Source organism: Pungitius pungitius, chromosome 3, assembly GCF_949316345.1.
Source record: "Pungitius pungitius chromosome 3, fPunPun2.1, whole genome shotgun sequence".
Taxonomy (NCBI): Eukaryota; Metazoa; Chordata; class Actinopteri; order Perciformes; family Gasterosteidae; genus Pungitius; species Pungitius pungitius.
In genome coordinates this window covers 9,406,101-9,433,999 of record NC_084902.1, presented here as the reverse complement: position 1 = coordinate 9,433,999, position 27,899 = coordinate 9,406,101, and the positions used below count along the sequence as shown (strand labels likewise).

Genomic DNA, 27,899 nt, shown 5'->3' with positions numbered 1-27,899 from the left:
GGGGCTAATAATAGCTAGTGCTCATGCAATGCATCTGCTTGCATATCTCTGGGCAACAACATCATGAAACAAAGAAAAGAACAAACAAGAGCATTACCTTTAATTACACTTTTATTTTTCCTAGACAGGCTTTTAGATAACTTGTGTCCGCGTCTTTTGGCTGCAGCAGCGCGGTGGGTGGGACTTCAAATCGATCCGGCAGACAGGGGAGGGAGGAGGAAGAGGAGGAGGAGGAGGAGGAGGTGCAGGCTGGCGGACAGAAGGAGAAAGCAAGCGGGGGAAACAGTCGCGCCTCGTTTACAGCACAGCCGACGCACTTCGAATTCCGTATCTCGTAACTTCTTAACAGAGTAGGAGCCGGATTCCACCGAAGAAGGAGAAGAAAAAAAAGAAGAAAAAGAAGAAGAAAAGAAGAAGAAGGAGGAGGAGCCGGCAGGTTATTTTAAATGCTTTAGTATTGGTTCTCACAGGAAGAGCCTGTGAAAGGTAAGTGATTATTTGTCAATAAAACTATGAAGTTCATTCTTAAGAAGCATTCAGGTATAGAAAGAAGATGTGAATTAAAGCACTGAGCAACTTCTTTTTTACTTTTTCTCATGTTATTTTTTTCACAGAAATATTTTTAACCTGACTACATTAAAAGAGAGGGACAGAAAGAGGACCATGTGTTCAGTCAATGCATCATTAAGGGACTCACCATACGCCCCTGCCTTCTGAGGTGCCAAAGTGTTTTGTTTCCGTGGGAATGCCTTATTTATTCCGCGCCGAGCAGGCATATTTCTTTGCCGTGAGTCAAACATGAACAAAACCATGGTTTCTAACGACTCCTGTCACAATACCACCTGCAATGACGCTCTCACCGTGAACAGAGATGGCAACCCTGCACTGAGCACCGTCATGTTTTTGGCTGGCGTGGTGGGAAACCTGCTGGCTCTCTTCATCCTCGGAGTGCACCAGAAGGAGCATCGCTCCAGGTCGTCGGTCTTCTGCATCCTGGTGACCGGCCTGGCCCTCACCGACCTACTGGGCACCTGCCTCCTCAGCCCACCTGTGTTCATCTGCTACGCCTACAGCAGGTCCCTAATACGTCTGGGCGGTGCGAGGCTGTGCAATCTCTTTGCCTTTGCCATGAGTTTCTTCGGCCTGGCGCCCACGCTCATCCTGTGCGCCATGTCCGTGGAGCGCTGCCTGGCCATCAGCCACCCGTACTTCTACTCTGTACACATTCGCCGAAATTTTGCCAAGTTTACTCTTTTCTTTATTTACCTCTTTTCGTTGGCCTTCTGTCTGCTGCCATACAGCGGATACGGCAAATTCAGACAATACTGTCCTGGCACGTGGTGCTTCATCGACATGGACTCAACAGGGGATGAACGGCCCGCCATGGTGCTGGCCTTCTCCCTATCGTACTCCTCCCTCATGGCACTGCTGATCGTTGCCGTGTTTGTGTGCAACGGTTCAGTGATTGTCAGCCTTTGCCGGATGCACCGGAGTCAGATGATGCGGCGCGGCTCGGTTCCTTCGACAGGGAGGAGGAGGAGGCTGAGCCTGGCCTGGTTCGTACAGGGGGAAGAGGAGATGGACCACCTGGTGCTGCTGGCGCTCATCACAGTCATCTTCGTGGTCTGCTCGCTGCCACTCACAGTGAGTTTTTAATTGAACTTCCTTCGTTACAAATTTGTTTGTAATACAGATTGAAAACACATCACGGCCACAGCATCGTATCTCTAAATTATCTTTACGTTTGAAAGAGAGAAAAAAGAGCAGAAACCTTTTATGTTTCATGATTTCTGCAGTTGTCGATACATGAAACGAAAGGTCTCAGCGAGAGAAAAAAAGAGAGCCTGAACTTAAACAGGAACAGAAAAAGGGGAGTTTGGTTTTGGTCTCATGATTAAAAACCTATCCACAACTTGCCGTTACAATTCAAAAAGGAACTTCTAAAATGAATTCCTTCCCCTCATTCTGTAATCAAGATGTGCATAGAAAGCTCAGCAGGCCTGGTGAACTCTGCAGGTTTTGTACTATGTGTCGGTGTCTCCTAAACTGTTGTCCTTTGCTCTACATGGCCCCACTAATAAAAAGCGGGCCTGAGAGTGCAACCGTCAACATATATTTTTTGTCTACTTTGCGTTGAGAGAAGTGTGCCAAACCTGACGACGATCAATATTCCTAAATCCAAAGTCCCTACCAAAATAAGACCAGCATTATGTCATTCTGAATAATACAATAGCAAGTAATGAGTGATTCATGATTCATCTCAGCATACCTGTGTGTGTGTGGGGGTTCGTGTACTAGTTTTTTCTTGTGCATGTCAATCTTGTGGTTTTAATCCAGACAGTCAGTGATGATGTGCGGGTGCAGCTCAGCAGACGTGTTTCCAGATGTATACGGTGCATGAATAATACTAGTTAGGTTGCCTGAAGCACATCAGATGTTGGCAAAAAAGTTATTGTAATGAAAATATAGTAAAGTACATCCTTTCTACTCACTCAGTTCAGAGGAGTTCCTTCATGTATACAAATCGCTCCCATTCATTACAATCACAAGTGTGGCATTTGTTTCCAGTTAGTCTAATTTACTCTCTATGTAACTGGACCTTGCAGAAAGATTTCAAGCTCCAAAACATGGTTTCTGTCTGCAGTTTGCCCCCCATCAGTAGGGCCTGCACTCCGGTTGATGTGGGTGAGATGGAATACTGGTGCTTGAAAATGAATGCTTCCCTCACTTAATGTCAGTTTGGCAGAGGAGGCGATATGAGAATCAGAGAACTGAATAATGTTGCAGTATTTGCCTTTGCACATCTAGCAAAGATTATTCAATATTTAGGAGGCAAGTGTTCCCATTGTTGTGGTCGTGATCAGGGAAGTTGTGAAGATCACATGTGTGGGAATTGCTCATAAAAAGCTTTCGGGAAGGGGTTTGGTTGGCTGACTTCATTCTTATGAGTGATCTGTTGGCTGTGAATGTTTGTTCTGTTCTCTGTTACCTGAATCAAACCAGCTTCTCAGGGCTGTCATTCATTCCGCAGCCAAGGCCATATGTTATATATATATAACTTCCCACTACTTTAAACCTCAAGCGCACACTGTTCAACTGTAGCTGACAGCAGGAGATAAGGTGCCATTAACCAATAGAACATGATGTGATGGGGGTTATTACAGCTGCTGGTATATAAAAGAACAGTTGATTTGTTTGATGTAGAATTAAACATGAGGTCCATTATGATTGGTTCTAGGAAGACATTTTTACAAAAAAAGATATTCCAGCAAATCATCAAATTCTCACATTATATTCATCATCAGCTTGATTCAATTTTTCTAGACTTAAAAAAATTGACTAGACTAAAACAATCATCAATCAATGAAAATAGGACTTGCATAAAAGCTGTTTATGAAAAATGACTGCGCTGTCGATTCCTGTTAGTCATTTCAGTATTTTGGATCCGTATGTGACGAGTTTTGACAAAGGATCAACTGCTCTCCTTTCGGCCTGTCTTCGCTCTTTGTCTTGTTGTCTTTAGTTTTATAAATGGGCAAATCTATGTCCTCCAGGCGTTCAGATTGATTGCTTGACAATCACCAATACCTCCCTCTCCCTGGTGTTCCCATGGGAACTACTCAAGCTATTTTTAGTTTTAGCTCAAAATGGGAATGTCAATGTGAATCAATATTTTAGACTAATATTATATGTACATACAAACAACGCTGGGGCAGTTTATGTTTCAGATAACTACAAGTAGTTTAATGCAGTGCACAGTGAGATTGATTCCAATACTCTGACTTTATGGTAAAAGGTTTCCGTTAGCGTAGCTGCCGTGTCTTAGTCAGTACAGACATGAATTGGAGGTGAGGTTACGACAGAAAGTGCAACAACGAGCCATGAAATAAATCTGACCTCACTTCACTGTTAAAATGATTCTGAGTAGCACAATAGAAGCTTTATTGACATGATTTAAGTGTTCAGAAAATAGTAGATCTTGTTTGACGGGTTAGGGTGGATCAGGGTTGAGGGTTTATTTTTCCGGTTGCATGTCGGTTTAGTCCATTCCTGAAAGTAATATCTCTTGGCCAGAACTCTTCTAATCTTAAAATAACAAAGTATGTAACCTGCAAATTAAGTGGATGGGGCATTATTTCAACCGCAAGGCAGACTATCTTGTTGTGAATCATTTTAGACTCTCTTTGTTTTCATCTGTTTTTGCATTCCAGCAATGCTCTTATTGACCTTTTCCACAACTTCCGTATTTGTTACAGTAAATACGCAATCGTTGTGGTAATGTTCTTCCTGTCCGGTTAGGGCAACGTTAAACAAATGGCGCAAGCAAAGAGAAAGAGTTTAACGTAGCGTACCGGGCTGTTCTTGTTATTCCCAAAAGCAACCAAATCCAAAAAGTCGTTTTATTCCTTTCCTGTTGATGGTGATGTCTGACAAAAATGGATTCAAGCTATCCGGTGGGATGACGGACCAAACTTTAGCATTAAAAAGGCGGAGCACTCATGTCTATGGGAGCACGTGTGTCTGCAGCAGATCACTGTTTGCCACTTGAAACCACAGGCTGTCCCTAGGCCAGGGGTGTTAAACTCATTTTAGGTTTCGGGCCAGATACTGCCCAAGATGTTCACTTGGACAACCATACAGAACAAATTGATACCACAATGCTTAATTAAAAGCAGATTATAATGCTTTATTAAGGTATTCTATATACTCTACACACCTTGCCTAAGTGGACACGCTAATGATTTGTCATTCTATTTAACAGTTCAGTAGCTAAGTTAGCCTGATCGCTCTCACTTAAGTAAACTTGACACTGATGGACAAATTAATGTGTACCATTTATTTATTTAGGGTTTTTTTGTGACAGGAAGTCCACTTCCACATTGATTGATTGATTCTCGGTTTTTGTGAAAAAGGTCTATTACTAGCCTTCATTGGCAGAATTTGACCCACCTTTAGCATTAAAAAAGCTTTGCATCACCTTTGGTGCACGCTCAAGTCTAAATCAAACGGACTGTTTTTGATTTAATGACCAGCCCTCCCAAGTGAACTACGGAGGAAAAACAAAGCTCGCGGATCACAAGATCAGAGTTAAAGTCTCGGATATAAAATGGAAATACCAAACCACTTCCCATAGCTCTGAGCAAACTGCGCACAAGGGCTGATTGTCATGAAGATTAATAGCTGCTGTGACACATATACACTCATAGGACATCATGCCTTCGGGAATCTGTGCGGCAGTTCATAAAATTGGGCTGTCTGGCAGAAGGAAACCGAAAAAAACTGTATGAAGCAAAATCATACAGAACACAAACCAAAAACACACGTGTTCATCTTTTAAAGGGCCGTGAGACTGAAGGAGGATTGAAAAAACAGTTAACAGTTCCAGATGACAACTAATTCTACATGAGCCTGTCTTAAAACCACTAAAATATTGAATAAACATGTCAGTTAGGACTTTCAATTAGGACTTCAACAATGAGCATACAGCTAAATCAACCTGGGACCAGTTTAAAAGTAGCGTCAAGCTCTAAAGTCCCTCAACGGACCGAGACTGGAATGAATACCCTTTGGAAATATGCAGGATGATATGTCATTGACACCCACCAGATCTAAACTTCCGAATTCAGTGAATGGACGACGAGGGCGGTTCCCCAATTAGAGACTCATCCGAGATGACCTAAAGCTCAAATCCCCGTGATGCTTGCTTGAGTCTAGTAGTGGTCTGGGAGGACGGCAGCGTAGGTTAATATGACTTTGGTAATGGTAGACATGGTAGTGGTACAGTCAGAGATGTAATGACACACATGCTGTAACAGAGCCAGGGTTGTGTTTCAGATCCTTCAGGCACTGCTGGGAGATACATCTCATTGTTAGCTATTCCATAGTGAAAAATGACACACTGCATTCAGCAGCTGCCTTTTGTGGGATAAACAGTGAGGATCCCATTGTAAGTGGGTACACATTGTTCAACACAACATACTTCATATATGAGGATGAGCTTCAGATTTTTCCTGCTTTGTTGTTTTGCTGTCCCGTTTTACTCTGTGTGATCCACAAAGGAAAGAGCAAATGTAATAAAGATCCCAGTGGTAATTAGGTTGAAGCCCTTTTTGAATGTGTCAAAGTGTGTGGTTCCTCAAGAGCACCGCCGTATACTGGTATCGAACAATAAGAGGTGAGCGCAGGTGCTGAAAGGATTTGTAATGCCTGAGGTCCAGTATGATGAAATAAAGATTGAAGACAGATGCATAGAGGAGGTCAGAGATAGAAAAAAAGCTCTAGTATGCTTTGTTGGGGTCAGGGGAACATCTGAGTCGGGTGATGATTCTCTGTTGGTTCGTCACGTCGAGCAAACCCTCTCACACCAAAATGAGATTGGATTCCATGGTTTAGGCTGAAAATATTGAAGGCAAACACTTTAAAGTTGTGATACTTGCATCCTCCACTATCTTATATGCTCTCAAATGTGTGACCCGTCATATTTTTAGTGATTCCCTAACATGTCATATCTGACTTTTTACAACACAACTTTACTCAACGCAGTGTTGAAATGAATACTGAGGCTACAAACATTATCAATATCCTGTTCGGGGAATTGTGTGTTCATGTGAAACGCTGTCTTACTTTCTGTCCCATGACTGATCTCATTCCATTTCCCGCCAGACCGTCTCTGTGGCAGATGCTGGATCACCATCAAATGGTTTTGTTTCTCGTAGTACTTAACTCTCAATATTCCTTTGAATAACATTCCCCCGATAAAAAAATAGATGCAGTCATTAAGGAAATGTGATATGGTGTCCTTAATGAATCCTTTGTGTGTTTGTGATGATTATTATTGTTATGTTATACTTATTTCATGTAGAACATTTATTTTTTGGCAAATACACGGTATACTCTTACCAAATAATTCTTTGACAAACTTATTTAAAGAAAAGCCAAGAAGCCACCTGCTGTAGACACATGGTTTTCATTGTCCATCCATCAACAACTTCATTGTTCAAACATCATTGCGTTAAATGAGCTCCAGACCCGAGTGTAGAGTTTCTCAATGGTTGGGACCTCTCGTGGGGAAAAAAATAACTTTCCTATGTTTTTATTTAGCTCTTAACAATTTACAAATCCAGGTATTTAGGAAAATACAATCCAGATCCAAAACAAGCCATTGTTAATTTATTAATGACATCTTTCACTTCAAATGTAGGTACAGAAAATTGGATTTTTCTTTCATGCTCCACCTGGTCTGCAGTCTCAGAAGATACATGGCCTAAAGAAAAAAATGCCTGAGCCGCAGCAGTGAAATACAAAACCCTAACATCAAATAAACCCCAAGTGTTACAAAATGTGGTCATCTTCTATTGTTGTGTTGAGGGGCGTTTGATTTTGGGAAGTGGTACATATCCGCTTCGATAAAAGCCCGACATGATAAAACACTGAAAAATCAGCCTAATTATTTAATCAATAGAGAAATAAAACAATACAGGAGTTCACCCATGTGATATTAATGCATTCAAATATATCTACCAATGTATCAGTGTCACTGTTTAAAAGAAGTTCGGATGTTATTGGGCTTTTCAGTCCGGTCGTACAATATATCAGTGGACCAGTTGTATTTTTTTTTCAATTCTGGGAACCGTCTGCCCCTCCATAGAGTCTATGACCACTTGCACAACTGGGACAAAACAAATTTAACAAGATAATTACAACCAGCCAGTGAGTGCAGACTTTGTGGTTTGGGATTTTAGCCCGGAGTGAACTCTACATGGAATATAATATGGAAATTAATTCCCAAACTCATCTCTGCTCCCACAGATGAGACATAAAAATACTTTCAGTGACATTTTTAGGTCAAATGCAGTTCAAAAGCTTGATAATTGGATAATTAATATATGTTTTTCTCAGTTACAATATGATGCAAAAGAAAGCACCCTTTATGAAATATGTGTATTTGGGAAAACAAACCAATGGGCTAAGTGTGCACTTGGACTTGATGATGTATTTTGTGGTGAAAAGATCAATTTTGAGAAACGGAAACAATTGACAATTGGGAAGAGCACATTTTGAAACTAGATTGAAAAAAACTACAAACTGTGACAATAGTAACATTAAATCTCAAGTTACCTGTGACAGCTGTATTTGATTTGTTTACTTATAAACAGAACATTTCAATATTATGATGACGTGGTTTCTCGTAATCTGATGTTAGAATAGTGCAATGTTTAGAAGTACGAGGCCATACCAATGTCTCCGCGGGCTTTTGATCTGAAAAACATCCCATTGAACCCAGAGCCTGTCGTCCCTGCAAAACACCAGCTGCTTTCAAAATTCAAACCCTCCCACAAACAAATGCAAGAGGCCGATTATTACGCAGAATAATGTCACCAGATCGTCCACTGTTGAAGAAAGTCTCTATTTGAACCCAAATCATGATCTGTTCCAATATCTAACCATGTGGTTTTGTTGAACAAAGTATTTCTAGTTGCATATATTATACAATGTAATCTCTTTTTGCTGTTTGACCATTTGTGTCGGAGGTCTGATGTGCATTGATGAACGCCATAATCCTGGCATCTATAATTTCTACTGTTCCCAAAGCTGATACAAACTGATGCTTTCTAAAAAGGGATTACAGATCAAAAACAGCATGCAAGAACAGACACACATGCATGTATCAGCATTTACTTAAATATAAAGTTTTTATTATACAAGTGCTTTGGAGTTATACTTAATTCACACTAGCAGCCTAAAGAGGAAGCCCATTTGGAGTACACAGTATGAATAATGCAAAGCTGCACAATGACAGCAGAACAAAGAAGAGTTAGATGTATATGCGTAGTAACTTTCAAATCTACACGATTATGCAGAAAACATTGGCATTACTGCAGCACATTGCATACTTAGCGGTTTAATGCACTCTCTTAAGCCAAAAACAATGTTGTTTCTTCAACTCATATTAGTTAAATAAAGGGTATCATGTGTTTGTTTTATAAATCCCCAAACACAACAAAAGCACTCAGAGACTGTGTGTGACTGATGATTTTGGAAAGTCATAAAACAAGGAGGCCAATAATACATACGTACAAAAAATTCCCCTGTTTCAACCCTGAGAGCTACGTTATGTTGTGCATATTTGACATCACAAAGAACTAAGTTATTCTGTCTGAAGATGATCTGACTCTAAGCGCAAAATGCATTGTCAACAAATCGCATCTAGTATGTACAGTTTAGACATTCTCTCACCACATCAACTGCATCAAATGCCTGTTGCAACAGCTACACACGTTTTCTTTGGAGGGTTGTGGGGGAAACTACTCAGAAAGATAGTGGGTGGACTTGAACTCACAACCTTCTTGCTGTGTCGACAGTTCTAACTACCATACCACTGTGCATCTCGCAAGCAACAAGGTTTTGCAACAGTGTCAGCTTACTCTTAACATGTGTAGCTCATATTTCACTTCATTTCAAGTTGTCTTGGGGTTTCCACAGTTGCTTTCATTTCCTCTTTGGTGTTGCTGCAGCATGTGCTTTTTTTTGTCACGAGTTTTTGTTTCAGTAGTCAAGCAGTACTGATACTCCTACAGGTTCTTTATGTTTATGAGAGTTTACTGATCAGAAAGCTCACTATGACTCAGACGTTCGCACCAAAGTCTTTTTCTGACTTTCGTCGGTAGAAAGAATGGGTGATGCTTGTGGGTTCTGTGTGCATAAAGGCTGTATCATATAGTTATTTCACAGTTTTTCTTCTGAAAGAGGAAACTCGCAAAGGAAGTTGAGACCGCTTTATTCCCCCGATGAAACTGGTCTGAAGACAAACACAACCTCATTTTACTTCCTTACATTGCTAACATTCATTAGCAATTTGATTTGATGTTTTCTTGCTCCTGAAACAGAACAAAGTTGCATTTCTATGTGAACAGCTTCATGCTGTGAAACTTCCATGTGACAGTTTTCAATGTTGTAAAAGTAACTGAACAAAGCATTAGGAGACATTGACATAATGGAAAAAAAAACTGTTTACATGCACCAGTTGTTGAAGCTCTTGCCAGCAAATACCCAGTCTTTCTTGCTCTCTTTCGTTTTCTGTATCTCAGAATACACAAGGGACCTCCTCACTAACTTCTTAACTGTAGATTGTAGAGAAGTGAAATGTTTCCTCACTGTAGAAACACAGATGCTGCATTCCAGACATCAACCGAAATTCCAACATCTGACGTCCAAGTGTCCCAGGTGCACAACACCCAGCGTAAACAAAAACAACGGCCAACCGCGAGATATGATAGTTCCAAGTGCACATAGTGTTGACAGCTGTGCCTTCTCCACATGCTGTGACCATTCTTTTATTTTCTTTTAAAAGACAAATCATTAAATCAGAATGCCATTACCCTCTAATCATTCACAGACACACAGAAGATTAAAGAAGGCTAAAATGAGGAAGGAAACGTTTAGCTGGTCGAGAGTCAAAAGCGTTTCCATTAATTGACAATAACAAAATTTACAGCGTATTTGGCTTCGGGTCGACAAAAAAATGACACATGAAATTTATATCTTACTCTCTGATGGATCAAGTGTATTTCCCAAACATATCTCAAAAGCTACTCTACTAAAACTACTCCTTTAAAGACAAGTGTAGCACTGTAGCACTTCTCTCTCTTCCCGTAAACCCTCTGAATGGCTTGCAATCTCTGCTGTCTCCTCTTATTCTTGTGTAATGTTGCCGTGAAACACGATTAGGAAGAAATAGCTGGAAAGAGTCCTCCAGGACCACAAGGTATAAAATAATGGGTTGTAGAGTGTACACACTCATTACATAGTCTGGTTTCCTGAAATGCAATGACCAAGCCTAAATAGCATCTTATGATGTGTCTCTTCCATGATGTACCCAAGAGGCAGGTTATCAGAAAATTCAAATACAAAATAAAAGGAAATGGAAAATAGGATTTCATCTTTGAAATAGGATTTTAAACTTAAGTTTAGCTACAAATTGCAGATGAGTGAATGGTGGTACTACATGTAAGTGCACCTTTACTGTTTGCATCTGTATCTAGTAAGTCTCCTGATGTATTTGCTGATACTGGACGTATGTGTCTATGAGCATGCTCAAAATATATTCCTTTCTGCATCAGCATGACTCCCTGTTCTCCTAAAATAATCACTCTGATCCTCGGCAGCTCTTGGGTGTTTCTGGGTTGCTCTTTAACCGCACACTGGTACATTGATGTTCATTGATATGCTCCTGTTTAGGGAGAACCTGACATCTCATCGGTTCTCGGCCCCACATTTCGCAGTGCACGGACAGGACAGCTTGTGATTTGTGGCCCTCCCTGCTGGGCTTCAGGTTGGTCGGGAGGACCATAAGAGGCAGGGTGTCATGCACCGACGGTAACAAGGGCGAGGGTGGTCATGCGGCGAGAGGGCGAGGATGCGGGTCTGTTTGAAATGTTTCTGGCAACACCGCATGATGAATAATGTGGTCGGAAACGTGGTCGGAAACTGTCGTGATATTTGTTAGTGTGTTTTATGCCAGTAGGTTTAAGATAAAGCTTTACTTCAACTATTAATTCGAATGACAATTGTTTGCCAGACAAAGGTCTGTTTGTTAGTCATGTGCCAAAACAAGATGATTCTTATCGTAAAAGAGGTGAAGGTCCAATAAGAACATATTTCAGTGTTGTTCCTGAAGGTTTTGAAATATGTGTTCAGATCCATTGTCTTATATATTGTGCTGATATCCTGGCAAATAGATCTTATTCAATTACCACAAAATGAATGCATTCACTTAGTGATGGATTTATAAATAGATGGTGCAACCCAAACCTCGAGATATTCATTACAAAATGCAATATCAGGGATTTCCAGTTTATGTTGATCTTTAGTTGGACAAATGCACTATTGATGGAGGAAAAACTAACTGACTGTCCTAATGTATCACTTCTATTCAATCAGTGAAAAACTTCCTGTAATAGTGACTACATCAGTTGCGCAATTATAGAAATTTACAAGAACCACTAAAACATCCTAAAAAAATTCAAGAACATCTGGTCGTTGTTATGTTCCACTTTGAACCATTACATGTATCCCTTCTGATCCATCTAAGTTGACAACCATTTTCCAGGGTGTTGCTTTTTTAATCATTAAGCATTTTGTGCCAAACATGCACTCAGAAGCATCTTGCAGTTATAAATGTTTCATAGTTTGTGGTCACACGATCAGTCTCTTCCTCTATCTCTCTCTTTATTTTCTCCTGTATGTATCTGTAGATCACAATGTGAGCGACCACATCTGTGTGAATTAGTTCAGTTAATGAACGTTGAGAGGATATAGTCAGCAGTGTTTCTGGCCCATCTGATGTCTGGTGTCTGGGCCCTCTCACTCCGTCTGTAGCTTATTAGTTTTCAGTCCAGGCCCTAGCAACAAGGAAACATTAACATCCAATGCATAACGGCCCTCAATCAGCACATGCCATTAATTAGGCCAATGTTTGTTGAATATTTCATGGACGGAATGGGGAAATGTTGATAGAGAAGAGGAGTGAGGTGACAAGCATGCTACATGGGCCAGCTGCTGCTTCCCTCTATGCCCAGGATGAGAGAAAAGCAGATCAGCAGCTGCTGTCTCGGCTGCCTACTTGCAGCCTGCTCGACCTTAAAGGTCTATACACTTGTGTTTTTGTCATGTATCATTTTCGGCATCTGTATTCAGGATATTTCTGTAAAATAAAAGTGGGCTCACTCACACAGAACATGTTCTATTGGTATAAAGACAGGGTTGTTTGGATTACAAGATGAAACACGGTCTCAGCTAACACTGGTGCAGAACAAGCAGTATCACGCCCTCTTCGGTTTACACACCCGATGTCCAACAACTCCATTGTGTAATCATGCATCAATCTGTTGATCTTGTGATAACAGCACAACACAAGACACCAAAGCAAACCTGCTCTAAATGTGATTACACCAAGATTTTGGTGTCTTGTCTCATAATATTCAAATACCATTTATACCTTAGACCTAAGCTTCTTACAGTTTTTTTCAATTGCTAAGAAGCATTGTTCAATACTCAAATCACATTTTCAAAGCTCTTCACACATTCCGCGACACACAACTCGCAAGTGTATATGGACGTTACTGTGAATAATATTTCATTGCTTTCAGACAAAATGCATTCAATCACCCCATTTTCCAAGATCCTCAAATACTTTTGTCATTCATACTCCACAAACTGCAAAACACTGTGTATTTGCAGGATATTTTTCATTTGCTAACACACTGCTTTCAAAACTGGTAAAACCACATCCAAATCAGAATGATGACAAACACTTCTGCAGTAATTATTTTGAAATAATAAAAAATCTTTGGAGAAAATCAAAAAATTATCAGTCCAATCTAATTGCAATTTAAGCTCAAAATCGACCCAGGTGTCCTGCTTTAGTCTCATCACCATGTTTCAGTAAAAGGTGATAGCATGGAAATGACTTTATTTGGAAATAGGGATCACAGAAGACAGGTCGGTGGGGGAAGAGGAGTGATATGAGAGGCCGGTCTGAGGCTGCAGCCAAATCTGCACCGCTCAATAGTTGCGCCTATAGTACAAATTTAATTTGGCAGAACAACAGGTGAGATGATACATGTTACAGTACAATATAGTCTATATTTTGAAACCTATTACAATACAGTAATTGTTTTCTTTTACTGTAGGATCCAACGGTTGCCTTAGAGAGGAGGGAGAGGCTGAAACTTTTCAAATGTGCAGGAAAACAAATTATTTTGGATTCATTCTTATTACATAAGTATGCTTTAGTACATTCAATAGATTAAAAATTGGTTAGTCTGTGATGAAATAATATTCATGTGAAAATGAGTTCAAACTTTCAATAAAAGTTAATAATTGATGTAATGCTCCCTGTTGCTAGTGATCTTTAGGTCAGTGTATTATAAGTGACATGCATGTTTACTGAATGAGAATCTGTTGCCAGTGATCGGTGGAACAAGCTTATTGATGTGTATGAGACTTGTATGAAGTGTGTTGTTGGACTGAGTGAGTTTTGTAGATTTGATTAAATTAAATGAATCTAGGAAATGCAGACTGTGTGAAGAGTTGAAAGTGTGGTTTCAGTATTGAACAATGCTTCTTAGCAATTGAAAAAAACTGTAATCCTATTAATAAATCACCAAAACAAACAAACAAAAATGTTCTGAAGCAAGTCTCCACACAATATTCCTTGGAACACAAAGTGATATTTCAAAAGAAAATAAACCAGAAAAATATTTGCGTTAGAGAGCAATAATGTGGAGACTAAAATGCAGATGAAACTGGATGCCAGGTCGCTCTTAGGGAGTGGACGAGAAGCAGATGCATCCATGCAGCCTGTTCACCAAAGCTTCTCTATGTAAAGAAGTGAGTTCTCCATGGCCAGAATAAGACTGCAACATTATTAACCGATAGCCCTGCTGGTTTTCATTCTGGTTACCTGATCTGGAACAGATAACAAACGGAACAAACTCTGTATCCTAATGCCAGGAACACACCAAGCTGACGACGACGAACTAGTGGCGACGTGAGCAGACTGCAGAATCGGCTCACGTCGGCAGCGTCTGGGTCCAAAGTCGCCCTGTCACACCAAGCCGATTCTCAACACCCGACGGCCAAGTAGCACGTCCGTTCTGCGCCTGCGTGAGAGGAAATACCTTCCGTACCAGCAGGTGGCAGTATTGGTTCGCTGGCTGAGCAGCCAATCAGCATGATCAGAAGGCCCGACTGACCAACAAGCCCCGAAGCCGATTCAACATGTCGAATTGGCCGTTACAAAGCCGACGAGGACCAACTTCGGCCGACGGTGCGGAACACACTGAGGAGATTTAGTCTGCCGACGCACGAAAACTGCCCGACGGCCGACCGTCGGCTTGGTGTGTTCCAGGCTTAAGACCTAGATTGAGGTCTTTAGACAGAACTCTGTTGTATTTCATAGGCTTTACACTTTTAGCCTATGAATGATAGATGGCATCTAATTTATCTTTTTCTTCAGATTGCAGGTTTTATCAACGCCATTAATCCATTTTGTGGAGACGCAGAAAACAAGACAGCGTTCCGCTTCTACGCAATGAACCCTATCGTGGATCCCTGGGTCTTCATCATCTGCCGCAAGTCGGTGTTTCACCACCTTTACTCTCTGCTGAGCTGCCGCTTCAGCAGAAAAGCTGTAAAGACGTCAGCACACTGCGCTCTGTCTTTACCCCTTGACAATCACATGCAGCGCAACCCTCCGGACGTGACCGATCCAAAGTACTCGAGTATACATTTATGACCCAAAATAACCCAAAGGTTGTAAGCAAGGAGGATTCCATGTCTGATAAAACTAATTTAACATTTGCATACAGGATACATGCACTCCTCTATTTTAAGTCACAAAGACGACCATTGCACTAGGTCTTAAACTTCCATGTTCTAATAGAAACAGCTTTAAAGTTGACTTACATCATGCCAATGAAAAAACTACTGTAGAATCAGAATATGGGCACTGGGGTGAAGGCTATACGCATGAGTGTAGACTCACTTTCTTTTCTCTCAACATGTCTATTAAATCAACTCCACTATTGGATGGTTCACAGCTACAGATCTCTGATGTGTCGAGCAGTCACAGTTAACATGAATACAAACTATAAGCAGACGTTAATCTTGTGTAGTTTTGTCTTAAGAGTAAAATACTACAGTAATGCAAATTCCTAATTCTAATTTGCTTTCTTCCACTTCAATGACTGTAGCCTGCATAAATACTGCAGACTATAGTCTGTGTTCCAGCTGTGTTACATTTCACCCATGTTAGTCTTGGTAATGTGACTTGGTCCCACCAGAGATTACTCTGACTCACATTGCACTGTTACACCTCCACAGAGTGCTTGTATTATGAATATGAACATATGATATATGAACATGTGATGTATTAATATTACAGAATGATGAATACAGATTACTGTGTAAAAGTGGAACAGCTCTTACCTCCTGATCAAGACAGAGGACAATAAAATGAACACTTTTTTTTCCCTTTGAAGCCATACAGACCTTTACTTACAGTTACAATTATTTTAGCAAAAGAAGTCTGTGTCTATATTCAGTATACTCTCATTTGCTAGCGCAATAGAGATGTTGAGGCTGAATAATGATGTGCTAATGCACTTGCTATGATTGACTAGTCTAAGTTAGAGGGGGGACAGTTAATAAAAAGTGGATTCTTCATCCTGTCAAGCTGAAAATGCACCTTTATGCATGAACATTTGGTTCCCTTGTTAACAGTTTCACTGTCCAAAATACCTATGATGCTTGTTTGTGAATGATAAGCTCTGCTGCTGCAAAAGTTAAGATTTAGCTTTATGTTGTTGTGACTTTAACTGAATTTATATAGTGTATTTATGCCCTTTGTATTTTGTGTGTCATTACAGCCGTGCTGGTTTGTTTATGAAATGAATTGCAGAGATTTAGAGATGACAGACATGGTAAAGTGAGTTAATTTACATTTAATTTGTATATTTCTGAAGTTTCACGTTCACTTTTTGCTGTATAGTCACGTACTAATTACTTCAAAACATTTAACTTTTAACTTAAACGATTTTTTAAAAAAGGCATTACCACTTGCACATGTGTTCTTAACTGTCGGATATTTAAATTGCACATACATCAAAATGAATAAAAAAATATATATGAAAAGATATAGTATTTTTTACCTGATGTATATTTTATCAATGTAAAATAAATTAATACAAGGTATACAATAATAGCACAATTTATGTATGTTCCCAAAGAGAAGAAAATGTTGTGTCATCAAAGTCTTACTTCTCTGTATCTCAGTCCATGTAGTTTTTGACTTCCGATTGGACATGAGTACCTTTAATCTGGGTTTACAATATATGAAATTGATAGGAGATAAAGATAACTGTCTAACTAGTTTGCTGGTCATTTGTTGTTGTTGTCTTCTTGTAATACCTAATATCAACTTTACAGGTTTTACGATTGCTATGACTGAGTTCTCAATACTTACAGCTGATGGGATAGTTTGGGAATAGCTGATAAGTGTTGTTATGATTGACTAAATGTTCCTGTTGGAAGAGAACATGTGTTAGAGTTTTGAATAATTATATGATTTTGTTGTGTTAGTGTATTGTATTTTGAAAATTAGTTTTAGGGTTTAGTTTACAATGTGTGAATTTGAGCATGAAATTAAGTTTTGCCCATTGTGTGTTTTAGGTGTGTTAAGTTTAGGAAACTTGTTAAATGTATTAAAATCTGTCAGCGATTCTAAAAAACTAAGAAGCATTCATTTGATCAGGTATTATCAACAGTTTCCCCGACAATGAAAGGAATTAGTCTATGAAATTTATAATGAAAGTTTAAGTCATCTTAGGGTATTTCTGTCAGAATGTTGGCATAAATCAAACTACTTCTGCCTTGCTAAAAAAGTCACCACTTGAATTAATCGTCCCCACCCAATAGAAACTTGTGGAACTTTGGAAGTGGCTCTATAAGTCGAACAATCTAAACGAAATAATGTAATGCAGGCATCAATCCCACTACCTCGCATATGCTAAGTGAGTACTCTACCATTTGAGGCCAATTTGGCTCGGCGATGGGCATGTGAGGAGAATCAACAGAGCGTTACTTTTTTCCTAAAAGAAAGAAAAACACACTTAAAGTTAGTGCTACTGGAGACCTTGTGCATTGATCCCACTGCTTCTCGCATGCTAAGCGAGCGGTCTACCATTTGAGCTAATCCCCACCACAAAATGCGGTTGTGTCGAGTCAAGTCGGTCAGGTAGTCTGTGTAATTGCACAAAGTTTTCCGTAAAACACAGTTCAAAAGGAAAATTGGTGGCCCGAGTGTATCGGGCAATGCTAAACATTGTCTCCAAGTCGTTCATCACTCGTTATCTCCTCGTCTGAAAAAAGCAATCTCTGGAGAATGCGGGCATTGATGACGCTGCTTCTCGCACGCGAAGGGAGCGCTCCACCATTTGAGCTAATCCCCCACCACTAAATGCGATTTTGGGGAATTTTCCTAAGTTCCCCCCTGCATTCAAAGCCTTTCAACACTTCCATAGACCATGGAAAACAAGCCATGATAGTACCAATTATGTAACTATCCCATCAATCTGTTGTTGTAGGACGAGGTGGCCGAGTGGTTGAGGTGGTGGACTGCTGATCCATTGTGCTCTGCGCGCATGGGTTTGAATCCCATTCTTGTCGCAATGATCTTAATGGATTGCCAACTCACCAGAAAAATGATCAGCAAGGGCTTTAATTGTCAAGTAAACCAGTGATCACATTCATCAAGCTCTTCTGCAACAACACGCAGGTGAATCCTGCTTTTTCAATTTGTGGAATTTTCCGCTCATCGCAGGCGCAAAATTAAAGGAGTACAATTGGAAAATGTGGACATCAATCCCACTACCTCTCGCATGCTAAGCGAGCGCTCTACCATTTGAGCTAATTCCCCTGTGCTGTAGTAAAACAACAAAAAATGAAATTTTCCAAAACATTTCCAAAAATACTCAGTCAGAAAAACACTTGTGTACATGATGTGAAAGTGTCAAAAACATTAAAACAACACGGCACGGCCACGGCAATTTCTTCCCTTTACCCCCATCATTTCTATTAAGTCTGAGAAAGAAAAATGTTTATTATCCCAATGCTATACACACATTTTTTAAAGAGAATTTTAAAGAATTCGACTATAGGACTGCATCTTTGCACTTCATTTGATCACATTCCTTTAAGACTCATATAATTATATATGATATGATATTATATATAATCATATAATTAATGAAATTGTTAGTGAGTTTTATTGTTGTGTATTAATTTGTAATGTCACAGAATATGCAACCAAAGTCGTTACTATAAATAAAACACTCTTATGTACTGATGAATAGCTTAACAACATTGTCAATTATACCTAATGGATCAGCAGAATCATTTCACTGACCTGAGCACGTCAAACAAACAAAAAAAGAAGAAAAAAAAGATCCAGAATGCTGAAATATCTCACAATTGACTGCTCTAAGCTCTACGAGTAGCTTCCTGCCTCAAATAGTTTGATTAAGATGGCTTCATGGGGTCGCAGTTCCAACGTGTCCAGAGTTGTCGAGCCCAAGCGGGCCATTCCCGTATTGGCCACAAAGACCCCGGCTTTGGGCAGGTGCGGCGCCCAGGTGGGAGCCAGGGCATGAGGCTTAGACCCGATGTTAAGGAGAACAAGGAACTGGACACAACCCCAGGTGCGCAAGAAGGCTAGTATCGGGGAAGATGGTCGAAAGGGAAGAGTGGAGTTGGAGCTGGAAGAATTGAACGGGAGGTAAGTAAAACTGCCGAACAGGAGAGCTTCTTCTCTGGCTCTGGTGTGACTGAGGGTGGTGAAGAGTGCAGAAGCTGAATGCTTCTTCCCCTCGTCCTGAGGGTGGGGTGGTAAAGAGAAGGGTTAGACAGTAACCTACCAAATTAAGGCTTCATATTATTTGAACAGAGAAAACGAAAATGCTCAAGTATTATAAAGCTTTATGGTTTACCTTATAGAGTTCTGGCGATTTGTTTGGGTCTCCATGCGACGAGCCAACATTCAGCGACACGTTCTGAGAGAGAAAGGATGTATTTGGTAATGTGAACCTAAGAATAATTTATGGACTCAATGAGTCTTACAAGACATCACCTGAGCCTGGTCGATGTCTTCATCCAACCACACTACAGGTGACCCTGGCAGAGTCATCACCAACACCAGGAGTAATTTCATTAAGTGACGAGATGCTTTACCGCCAACCTGCAGGAAAAGTATATTTCATTGAGTGAGTGCTTAAACTAAAAAATGAATTAACCGAAATGTATCAGGAACTACATGTAATATGTCCTACTGTCCAGCTGAGCCATATTTCGTCTTCTCCCGTTTGCAGGTGTGTCTCTATGGCCTCAGCCACTTCCTTTGCGGATAGGAGGTGTTGCGAGGATGGAAGAAGTGACCTCATGAAGGCATCCACCAGCGTAATATTGATGTGGCTAAAGAATTTTACTGCAGGTGGAACTTCTTTAGTCTCTTTTAACATCACAATCCTGAAAAAACAGCCACATTGAGCTTGATTTTTTCATTTTAAAACATGTCTTGCATGTATATAATACCTTTCGTTATCCGTACTGCTGAATTCTTTGAAGACACCCTTCCACTCCAGAAGTGTCTATATTTGAATAGAGGCAGGTTTGTGAGAATTCTGCTGGTTAGAAATCAATAATGTGTGTGAGCATTATTACCTTTTCTGAATATGCAGCATCTGTGTCACAGATTACAAAGCCTGCCACACCCTGTTCCAGCCAGATCCGAAGGGCATACTGTGGAAAGGTATGTCATATTTGAAGAAATCCAGCAGCACCGTGAATTTAACATGTTTCAGTAGCATGCAGGGAGTAGTTTACATGTTCTTTGGCAGAGAGATTTGATGTCTTATCTGCGTTCTGAGGACCCATCAGATCCAGATCACACACGTCCAACAACACTTTGAAATCTGCAGACCCAATAAGAATAAATATAAAGTCCAAAAATGCACGCTGACAAAAGATAACAAAAAATACTTACTCACCGGCTTTGACGCTTTCTGCAAGCAGATTGTCAATCTGAGGCCCAAATCGTTTAGTGCCATTGAGGGTTAAATGAGAGGCCTTCTTTTCAAATTGACCCTCCAGGATCAGAGCTCCTATACCCAAGGACTTGAGGTATTGCAGATGTTCACCCAGTGCTTGAGAAAAGATTGGAATGATTTAGCACTTTTTTTTCCCTTCAATACACGTAAGTCATGTTTTAGGAATACTTTTCTTTATGTTAAAGTTTTCCTAGGCTTCTCATCTCCTCAGCCGCTCTTATAGTTGTTAAATTTAAATCAAGAATAACGCAAAAAAGTAAAATCACCCTTACCTTCAAATAAGAATATTCAGTGATCATTTTGTCAAAAGGTTGTTAAAAAATGTCTAGTGTATTAATAGCCAGCAGGTATTCACTTAAAGAGCATTATCCCCATTGATATACAGCAAAAAAAGCCACTTTTCAAAAGCTGTAACTGCACATTTCAGTAATTAATGCAATTGCCAATCGCCAAACTATAAACTGCAAAAAGAACATTACACACCAGAAAGCACATAACAGTTATATTGTCCAAATAATACAGGTATCACCATCGACGCCCTCTGACGCGTCGGCCTGCTTCTCCGTGAGCACGTCGCGTTCCAGGCGGTAGAACAACGTCTTCTGCCACCACTTAAGCGGCGTTTCCACCGGCCGTGGGCTCATCACGATGACGGCGATGGCGGTGGCGAGCATCGCTAGCCAGGTGAGCCAGAACAGCAGCACCAGGTAATGACGCGCCCTGCGCCACCCCGCACCCCCCGCGGCCACTTCCAGTTCCTCCTTAGTCAGGGGCTGCCACTGCGGGGGAGGCTCCGGCTGCGGGATGAGCAGCGGGGCCGAATCCGAGCCTGTGGCGCCGGTAGAAAGCCCGGGGCTCGCCACGCTGCCGTATCCGGTGACTCGCGCATTCAAAGGCATCCTGCACGTCTGGAGGTGTTAAGATTAAAGGTATTCTTTTCAGTATGGGAAAGCATGTTGTGCTGTTTGAGTTTTGGATCAATCCATACCTGCTTGTTCCATGTGGGAGTGAGGCACAGATGAAGTCACGCTGACGTGCACACACGCTCAGCATGCACCTCTACCATGACCTACCACTCACAACTTGTCTTTGGACACGAGCTGTTTTATACCGGTGATTCAATACATTTAAATAACGTATGTGACGTGTAACAATCCAAGGGCAGGCAGGGCGTCACAGAATTCTGATGGGCCAGTACAGAGACACCAATTTTACATGAAAATCCTCCCACTATATTACATATATATACAGGGATAATGAAAACTAAAAAGTAAATCACATGAATAAATCAGATAAATCATTCCATGAGGTCAGATTAAACCCTAAATCGAAAAATGTATAATTTTAATTATATAGATGAATTAACAGATTCAAAACCGTAGGCGTTATTCTCGTACTTAATATGATGCATAATCTTTTTTGATTTCTCTATAATTATCACATTTAAAAAAAAGAATATTTGATGTTTCTCAATACGCCTTTTAGCTGTCTTGGTAAAGCATAAGATTTGCATTGATACCATTTAAGACCATAAAACTATGCCTTAGATGGTTAGTTCCTATTAAATGCTGACATCTTGTAGATAAAAGCTTTACCAGATACCCGTTGCTGGTTATCGTCACTACTAGTGGTTTTTGGACAATAGAAAAGCCCAAACCGGCCAAATCAGGGTCCCAGAACCATCCTGATCTCACATCTACCAGCTCTAACTGGGGGATCCCAAGGCGTTTCCAGGCCAGTGTGGAGATGTAATCTCTCCACCTAGTCCTGGGTCTTCCCCGAGGCTTCTTCCCAGCTGGCCGTGCTTTGGAAAACCTCTCTGGGAGGACGGGCCTCCTTACCAGATGTCCAAACCCCCTCAACCGGCTCCTTTCAACGCAAAGGAGCAGCGGCTCTACGAGCTCCTTGCGGGTGACTGAGCTTCTCACCATGTATCTCACTCCATGTTGCTTATCTAAATATCAACCAAACACAGTCAAAATTAATACTCACATTGTCTCTCGGCCTTTTTTCCCTTTTCAAACTCGTCTTCTACCTCACTGAGTGTTCCTATCTGAATGGTGCAGGGTTGAATGTTTTAACAATCCCACTTGTCGGGATTTAGGAGGTGAGAAGAACTCCGTCCAATAAAAGCTTGGCTCAGTCTATTGATACAAAGGTGCTGAGCCTCACAACACATTGTGAAGAACACATTACTGCTGACGAGAGCCTGTTAAAAGTCCCTCGTGGTTTTGACTTGAACCTTCATATCTTTATTCTTTTGACAGGCTAAGGGAGGAATGACATTTATTTTTCTAATTGATATCCATCCGAGTCCATACACACTTTTATTTGGTTTGTGTATTTGATTGGAATGCAGGATTATCTATTCAAACGAAGTATCTGAATTTTAACACATTGCCATAAAAGAAGGGATCTAAACTTTATTATTCTTTGGTTTCATACAAAAGTGCACTATTTCATGTTTTTCATCTGCATGCGGGAATGATTGGCAACTACCTTCATAACCGATTAATCATTTAACACATTTTTCACTTTTATCTTATTTTTACTTTTATCTGGTCTATTAACTAAGCGACTTTATAAATTGGACTGGTGGTTAGACAAAAAAAAACAATTTGAAGACGTAACAATGGGCATTGAAAAATAATATATATATTTTTCACTATTTTCCATAGACAAAACTATTAGTTGCAAAATTCATCAACAGCTACATTAATAACCAAATCACAACAAATCTTATGTTCAAAATAATGTCTCAAGCGTAAAATAAAAAAGTATCAAAAACAAAGCTCGCAGCTGAAGCAAATTCAATTTGCCTAATATCTATCCACACTTTGAAATGTATGAACTGGAACACACTGTACTATTAGTGTGTTCTGTTCAAATCTGATTCCTGGAGGGGAACAACTTTTAAAATAACACGGTGACACAGTCACACATAACACATCCTCTCTAAGAGCCTCATTTAATGACATATGTGTGCTAATTCCTGGGAACATCTCATCCTCTTTACCCTAGCATGGACTTCCACCCCAACGTCCTCCTCGATCTCACTTCTTCTCTTATGGCAACAGGTTGTTTTTCTTGAAGAGTGAAATATTAGTCACTCTTTGTTTTTTGCACTACAGCTTGTTAACAGTATCTGATACATTCATGTGAAAAATTAGCTGCCTCAAACAGAAGCTTGTGCCGGTGGATAAAAGCAAGTTGTCAAGAGAATAAATTACACAAACACTGGTTAGTTTAGTCCACATCTAGGTTAAACTTGTCTCCATGAAGATGTTGAAAAGCTGATGATGACTTTTCGTCCATGGTAATGGTTTAGTTTGAGTCCTCTTCTGATCCTTCGATGTCCTGAAATGTCACAAGACAGCAGTGTCAGCAACATTAAATAGCTACGTTGTAGTCATAAGTCCTTTTTTCCAAGTTACTTATAAAAAGTAGCAAATATTTCTAAAAATAACATTTGACTGACTTATGGTATAGTTTTAGCCATTATGATTGTTAATCCTAAAAAACAATTATAATTATAACTCAATTATTTTGGGGGATTTTAGACATTACAGCATAAATATGTTTGAAGATGTTTTGTAGTCAAAAGAATTATAACTGCTGACAGAAAAAAAAGAATAATGAAAAAAATATTTGGTGCAGCCTTACTGCAACTGCAAATGAGCCACATCATTGTGAGATAATGGCTGATATTGTTTTAATTGCGTTCATATAATGACATCCGAGTGTAATTTCATGTGACTTATGTCTTACCATAGCCTCCTGAGATTTGACAGTCATAATGTGTTTCTGATATGAAGCGATGATACAATCTCTCCTGCAAAGACCAAAACAGGTGCATTATATCAAAAGATTAGGGTCTTGGGTCCATGAAAAAACATTATAATTTTTTTTTTTTTTAAGAGGGACTAACTTGCTGGTAATCCCTCCTCCTGGTGGGAGGCCCGGCATCTCTTCAGCAGCCAGGGCTTTGATCACATACAAAAGGTCAGGGTACTCATCTTTGGACTTCCGTATAATTTCTGTAGAGAGGGATTGTTAAACTGGTACAGTTACAAATGAAGGTTTGTCTGGAATTTGTTGTGTAGAGTGATTTGGGAGCTTTGAGTGACTCACCTTCCACTTTCATGTCAATCAGTTGCTCCAGCGCTGCCTCCTGGTGCAGTGCCTCTTGTGACAGCTGGGGGGCACCAGGGAAGCAGACGATGATGATGCTCATGTTATCCAAGCTCCCCTGCGGAGGGAGGGGCCAAAGAAGGTTGTTTGGAAGCGCATCAACTTGTGTTTGTAATTAGCATGAATTTTTTGAAGAATGTTTCTGCAAAGGTTTGAATGCAGTACATCCTTCCGCCACTTTAAATCCCTTGAAATAGACCCGTATATGGGTGATATACAAGGTGACTGTTTTGACAAGATATCAATCTCCTATGATGTCACAGCTAAGTCCTTATAGAGGATGATGATTATATATCAAACGCATCACTTTATTCTGTGGTTCTAAAAAGCAAAGGGTTTCACTGAATATGACTGCCAATAAGTAATAGAAAATTGCAGTGAAGGAATACCAAACTGCTACAAACTTAATACGCTGGTGAGTTATATAATCACCGGCCAGGCTAAGTGTGTCCTGGAACATGCACGATACTGTAAGCCTTTATAGGCGTAATAAGCAGCAGCCCAATCCGGCCAGGATAACACTTCTGACCCGGAGTGTGTAAACACCTTACACATAGCTGCTGTCAACAAGCTTAGATTCAGTCCCGATCCAAACCCTGCGTAGTATTTCTTCGTGACCTATCTCATGTCCCAGAATGTCTTATTACAGCTATCTGAAGAGCAGGCTAAGGGCTCACCAGTATTTAGACTTGCAGTTACTAACAAGTATTAAGATGACCTGCAGGAGAAGTCTAGTTACATAACAGGATCTCCTCAGAGAGACCCTGTCCTCAAAGCCCCCCCCCCTCTTAATATGAAAAGCTTCACATTCATAAATCCACCTGCTCTAATCCAGTGAGCTGAGTTGGGAGGAGCAGATTGACAGATTATAATTTACAGTTAAAGTAGAATGGCTTCATTTACCCTTACCGCCTGTGTCATGGTTACGGTTTTCTTTTCATTAAACTTTAACATAACAGTCATGGTTACCATTCCTGTAATTCTTTCTTCCAGGAATGAAAAATGTTGATTAATTTTCCTTTTAGCGTCATGCACGTACTGTTGTGCTTTGGCCTCTCACCTTGTACAGACAGAGGTCAATGACTTGGGTGCAAATCTCCCTGAGGTCATCGCACACCTGCAGACGGCTGCGCACGAAGGCACACAGTTCCTCATTACCAATGGCGTCCCAAACACCGTCGCAGGCCAAAATGAGGAACTCGTCTCCGGGCGTCCTCTCCAGCTCGTACACTTCTGGCTCCGGCGACACTAGCTGCTCTGTCTGCGGCCTCCAGTCCACCTCCTTGAAGTCAAAGTCGCCCAGGGCTCTCGAAACAGCCAGCGAGCCGTTGACCCTCTGGAGGGTCACGGAGCCTCCAGCGTTCTGGATGCGCTCCTTTTCCCTGGGGTTGAACGGCTTGTGGTCCTCCGTGTAGAAAACGACCTTGCCGCCGTGGCACAGCAAGGTGCGGGAATCCCCGCAGTTGATGAAGTAAATGTAGCGCGGTGACATGATGATAGCTGCCGCAGTGGAGCCACTGTGGTCCCAGTCGTCGTGGCGAGCCAGTGTGTGCATGTGGCGATCGATGCCCAGGAAGCCTTCACGGATCCCCTCCTTCACCTGCTCGGGGGCCTCGGTTGCTTTGACCCCACCTGTTGGAGGTTAGGAAAACATTTGGTTTCAAGAAACATTCACAACATATTACCTCTGCCATGTTGTTGAGAATGCAAACACGCAGCAGAGAAGACATCATCTGTGTAATAGTACCATAACGCGACCAACACAATGATGCTGACATTTCAGTGTCAAATACCATTTTAAATCTGAACTTAATTGTTCATTCAATGTTGCCTACAGAGGTCACCTGGACCATCATAGTTGACCGTATCTGGAGCACTAAAAGTACCAAACTCAACATCGCAATGAAATCAGAGCTCTGTTTTGTTTTGATTACCGAGCGTGCTTCTTCCGAAATATCCAGAAAATGTTTAAAAACGGACACACATTATATTGTGTTAGATTTTTATTTGCTTTAATATCAGTCACTAATTGTTCTGTACCTGTCGCTAGGATGTAATCCAGCAGATTTCTGGAGCAGTACTGTGCCACTCCGCTGCCTGCATGTCCATCAAAGACAGCATAGTATGCCCAGTCTGTCAGCTCTTCTCTCAGCTGGGGCATGCAGGTGTGGGCATCCTCCATCTGAGCCCTCCAGCCCTGCATGCTCGCCACGGCGTAGTTCACCCCTAACTGAGAACCCCCCTCTGACACGTGCTTCTCCAAGTTAGGACGATCTAGGTAGGGGCTCTGCATTGAGTCGTCCTCATCCGAATTGTCCTCCTCCCCACATCCAGTTTCCTTGGGCCCTCCTTTGAAAAAAAAGGTCACCATCTTTTCTGTCTCTTTGACTATCTGGCGCAGGAAGGAGGGTACCTCCACATTGCTTGCCCTCCTGGCTGTCTTCATTACTCCGCGGAGCCTGTGCTCAAGCTTCCTGCTGGACCTGGCAGCGACCCGTCTCCTCTCGGTGGCCCCCCTGCGGCCCTGTGTCTTCCGCAGCAGGTCCAGCGCAACAGTTAATCTGTCGCACCCCAAGCAGGTAAACAAAAAGTGACTTAAAATAAAAACAACTGTTAGATAAAAAGCTTGAAAAACATCCCTTAGCCTGCTGGTAGACAATCCCTATTCTGTCCTTTTAATATTTGTCAATACGCAAATCGGCTGTCTTGATCTCACTCTGTCCCGGCTTCTTTTTCTTTGTTTTCCCTTCCCTTTTTGACTCGTCCTGTAGCAGCCCTGCTCTCCTAGTGGCCAATCTATTTTTGTTAAATTATCCCTCTGATCTGGCTCCGCCTACTGCTTCCTTCCCTCCTACCATCTGTGTACTGCTGCAGGGTAATCACCACCTCAGGCGACCTGTGTCTCCACACAGTATCGGATTCATCACTCTATGAGCATGACTTTTTACAACAATAAAAACATAATTTATGTCTTGATCGAAAAACCAATTCTACAAACGTAAGGTTTCTAATTGGTCTTAGTGAGGGACAATCCCAGCAGACTGA

The 27,899-nt window shown here is 41.0% G+C and overlaps 3 protein-coding genes and 1 non-coding gene across 5 annotated transcripts; 2 read left to right on the top strand and 2 right to left on the bottom strand.

The window, feature by feature from the left end:
• The first annotated feature begins 210 nt into the window (after positions 1-210).
• ptgir (prostaglandin I2 receptor) lies at positions 211-16,913 on the top strand. Of its 2 annotated transcripts, none has more exons than XM_037473451.2 (3): positions 211-486; positions 615-1,644; positions 6,664-6,941. In XM_037473451.2, exons 2-3 carry the CDS (start codon positions 799-801, stop codon positions 6,721-6,723), a joined length of 906 nt encoding a protein of 301 aa, XP_037329348.2. In that variant the 5' UTR covers positions 211-486; positions 615-798; the 3' UTR covers positions 6,724-6,941. The 2 variants fall into 2 exon arrangements, with proteins under 2 accessions (XP_037329348.2, XP_037329340.1); XM_037473443.2 differs by lacking the exon at positions 6,664-6,941 and adding an exon at positions 15,020-16,913 and having other exon boundaries at positions 214-486.
• Positions 16,914-18,146: 1,233 nt separating this feature from the next.
• Positions 18,147-18,228, top strand: trnas-gcu (transfer RNA serine (anticodon GCU)). The gene has a single exon. It is a non-coding gene; the product is annotated as a tRNA-Ser (tRNA).
• Positions 18,229-18,920: 692 nt separating this feature from the next.
• si:dkey-202g17.3 (amino acid transporter heavy chain SLC3A2) lies at positions 18,921-21,729 on the bottom strand. The gene is made up of 10 exons (XM_037467223.2): positions 21,652-21,729; positions 21,193-21,571; positions 20,604-20,759; positions 20,440-20,528; positions 20,278-20,355; positions 20,149-20,204; positions 19,887-20,082; positions 19,688-19,795; positions 19,548-19,610; positions 18,921-19,432 (listed from the first exon to the last, which is right to left on the bottom strand). Exons 2-10 carry the CDS (start codon positions 21,560-21,562, stop codon positions 19,049-19,051), a joined length of 1,500 nt encoding a protein of 499 aa, XP_037323120.2. The 5' UTR covers positions 21,563-21,571; positions 21,652-21,729; the 3' UTR covers positions 18,921-19,048.
• A 1,295-nt stretch (positions 21,730-23,024) lies between these two features.
• On the bottom strand, positions 23,025-27,791 carry ppm1na (protein phosphatase, Mg2+/Mn2+ dependent, 1Na (putative)). The gene is made up of 6 exons (XM_037466584.2): positions 26,895-27,791; positions 25,915-26,486; positions 24,795-24,912; positions 24,592-24,700; positions 24,432-24,495; positions 23,025-24,020 (listed from the first exon to the last, which is right to left on the bottom strand). Exons 1-6 carry the CDS (start codon positions 27,298-27,300, stop codon positions 23,988-23,990), a joined length of 1,302 nt encoding a protein of 433 aa, XP_037322481.1. The 5' UTR covers positions 27,301-27,791; the 3' UTR covers positions 23,025-23,987.
• Positions 27,792-27,899: the final 108 nt, after the last annotated feature.

Coding starts and splice junctions, on each gene's coding strand:
- ppm1na (XM_037466584.2), bottom strand. CDS start 27,300: ATGAAGACAGCCAGGAGGGCAAGCAATGTGGAGGTACCCTCCTTCCTG. Junction 26,487..26,894: donor GGATTACATCCTAGCGACAG/GTACAGAACAAT, acceptor AACCTCCAACAG/GTGGGGTCAAAGCAACCGAG. Junction 24,021..24,431: donor TCAAATCTCAGGAGGCTATG/GTAAGACATAAG, acceptor GTGACATTTCAG/GACATCGAAGGATCAGAAGA.
- ptgir (XM_037473443.2), top strand. CDS start 799: ATGAACAAAACCATGGTTTCTAACGACTCCTGTCACAATACCACCTGC. Junction 1,645..15,019: donor TCTGCTCGCTGCCACTCACA/GTGAGTTTTTAA, acceptor CTTTTTCTTCAG/ATTGCAGGTTTTATCAACGC.
- si:dkey-202g17.3 (XM_037467223.2), bottom strand. CDS start 21,562: ATGCCTTTGAATGCGCGAGTCACCGGATACGGCAGCGTGGCGAGCCCC. Junction 20,083..20,148: donor AGCAGTACGGATAACGAAAG/GTATTATATACA, acceptor CTGTTTTTTCAG/GATTGTGATGTTAAAAGAGA. Junction 19,796..19,886: donor AAATATGGCTCAGCTGGACA/GTAGGACATATT, acceptor CTTTTCCTGCAG/GTTGGCGGTAAAGCATCTCG.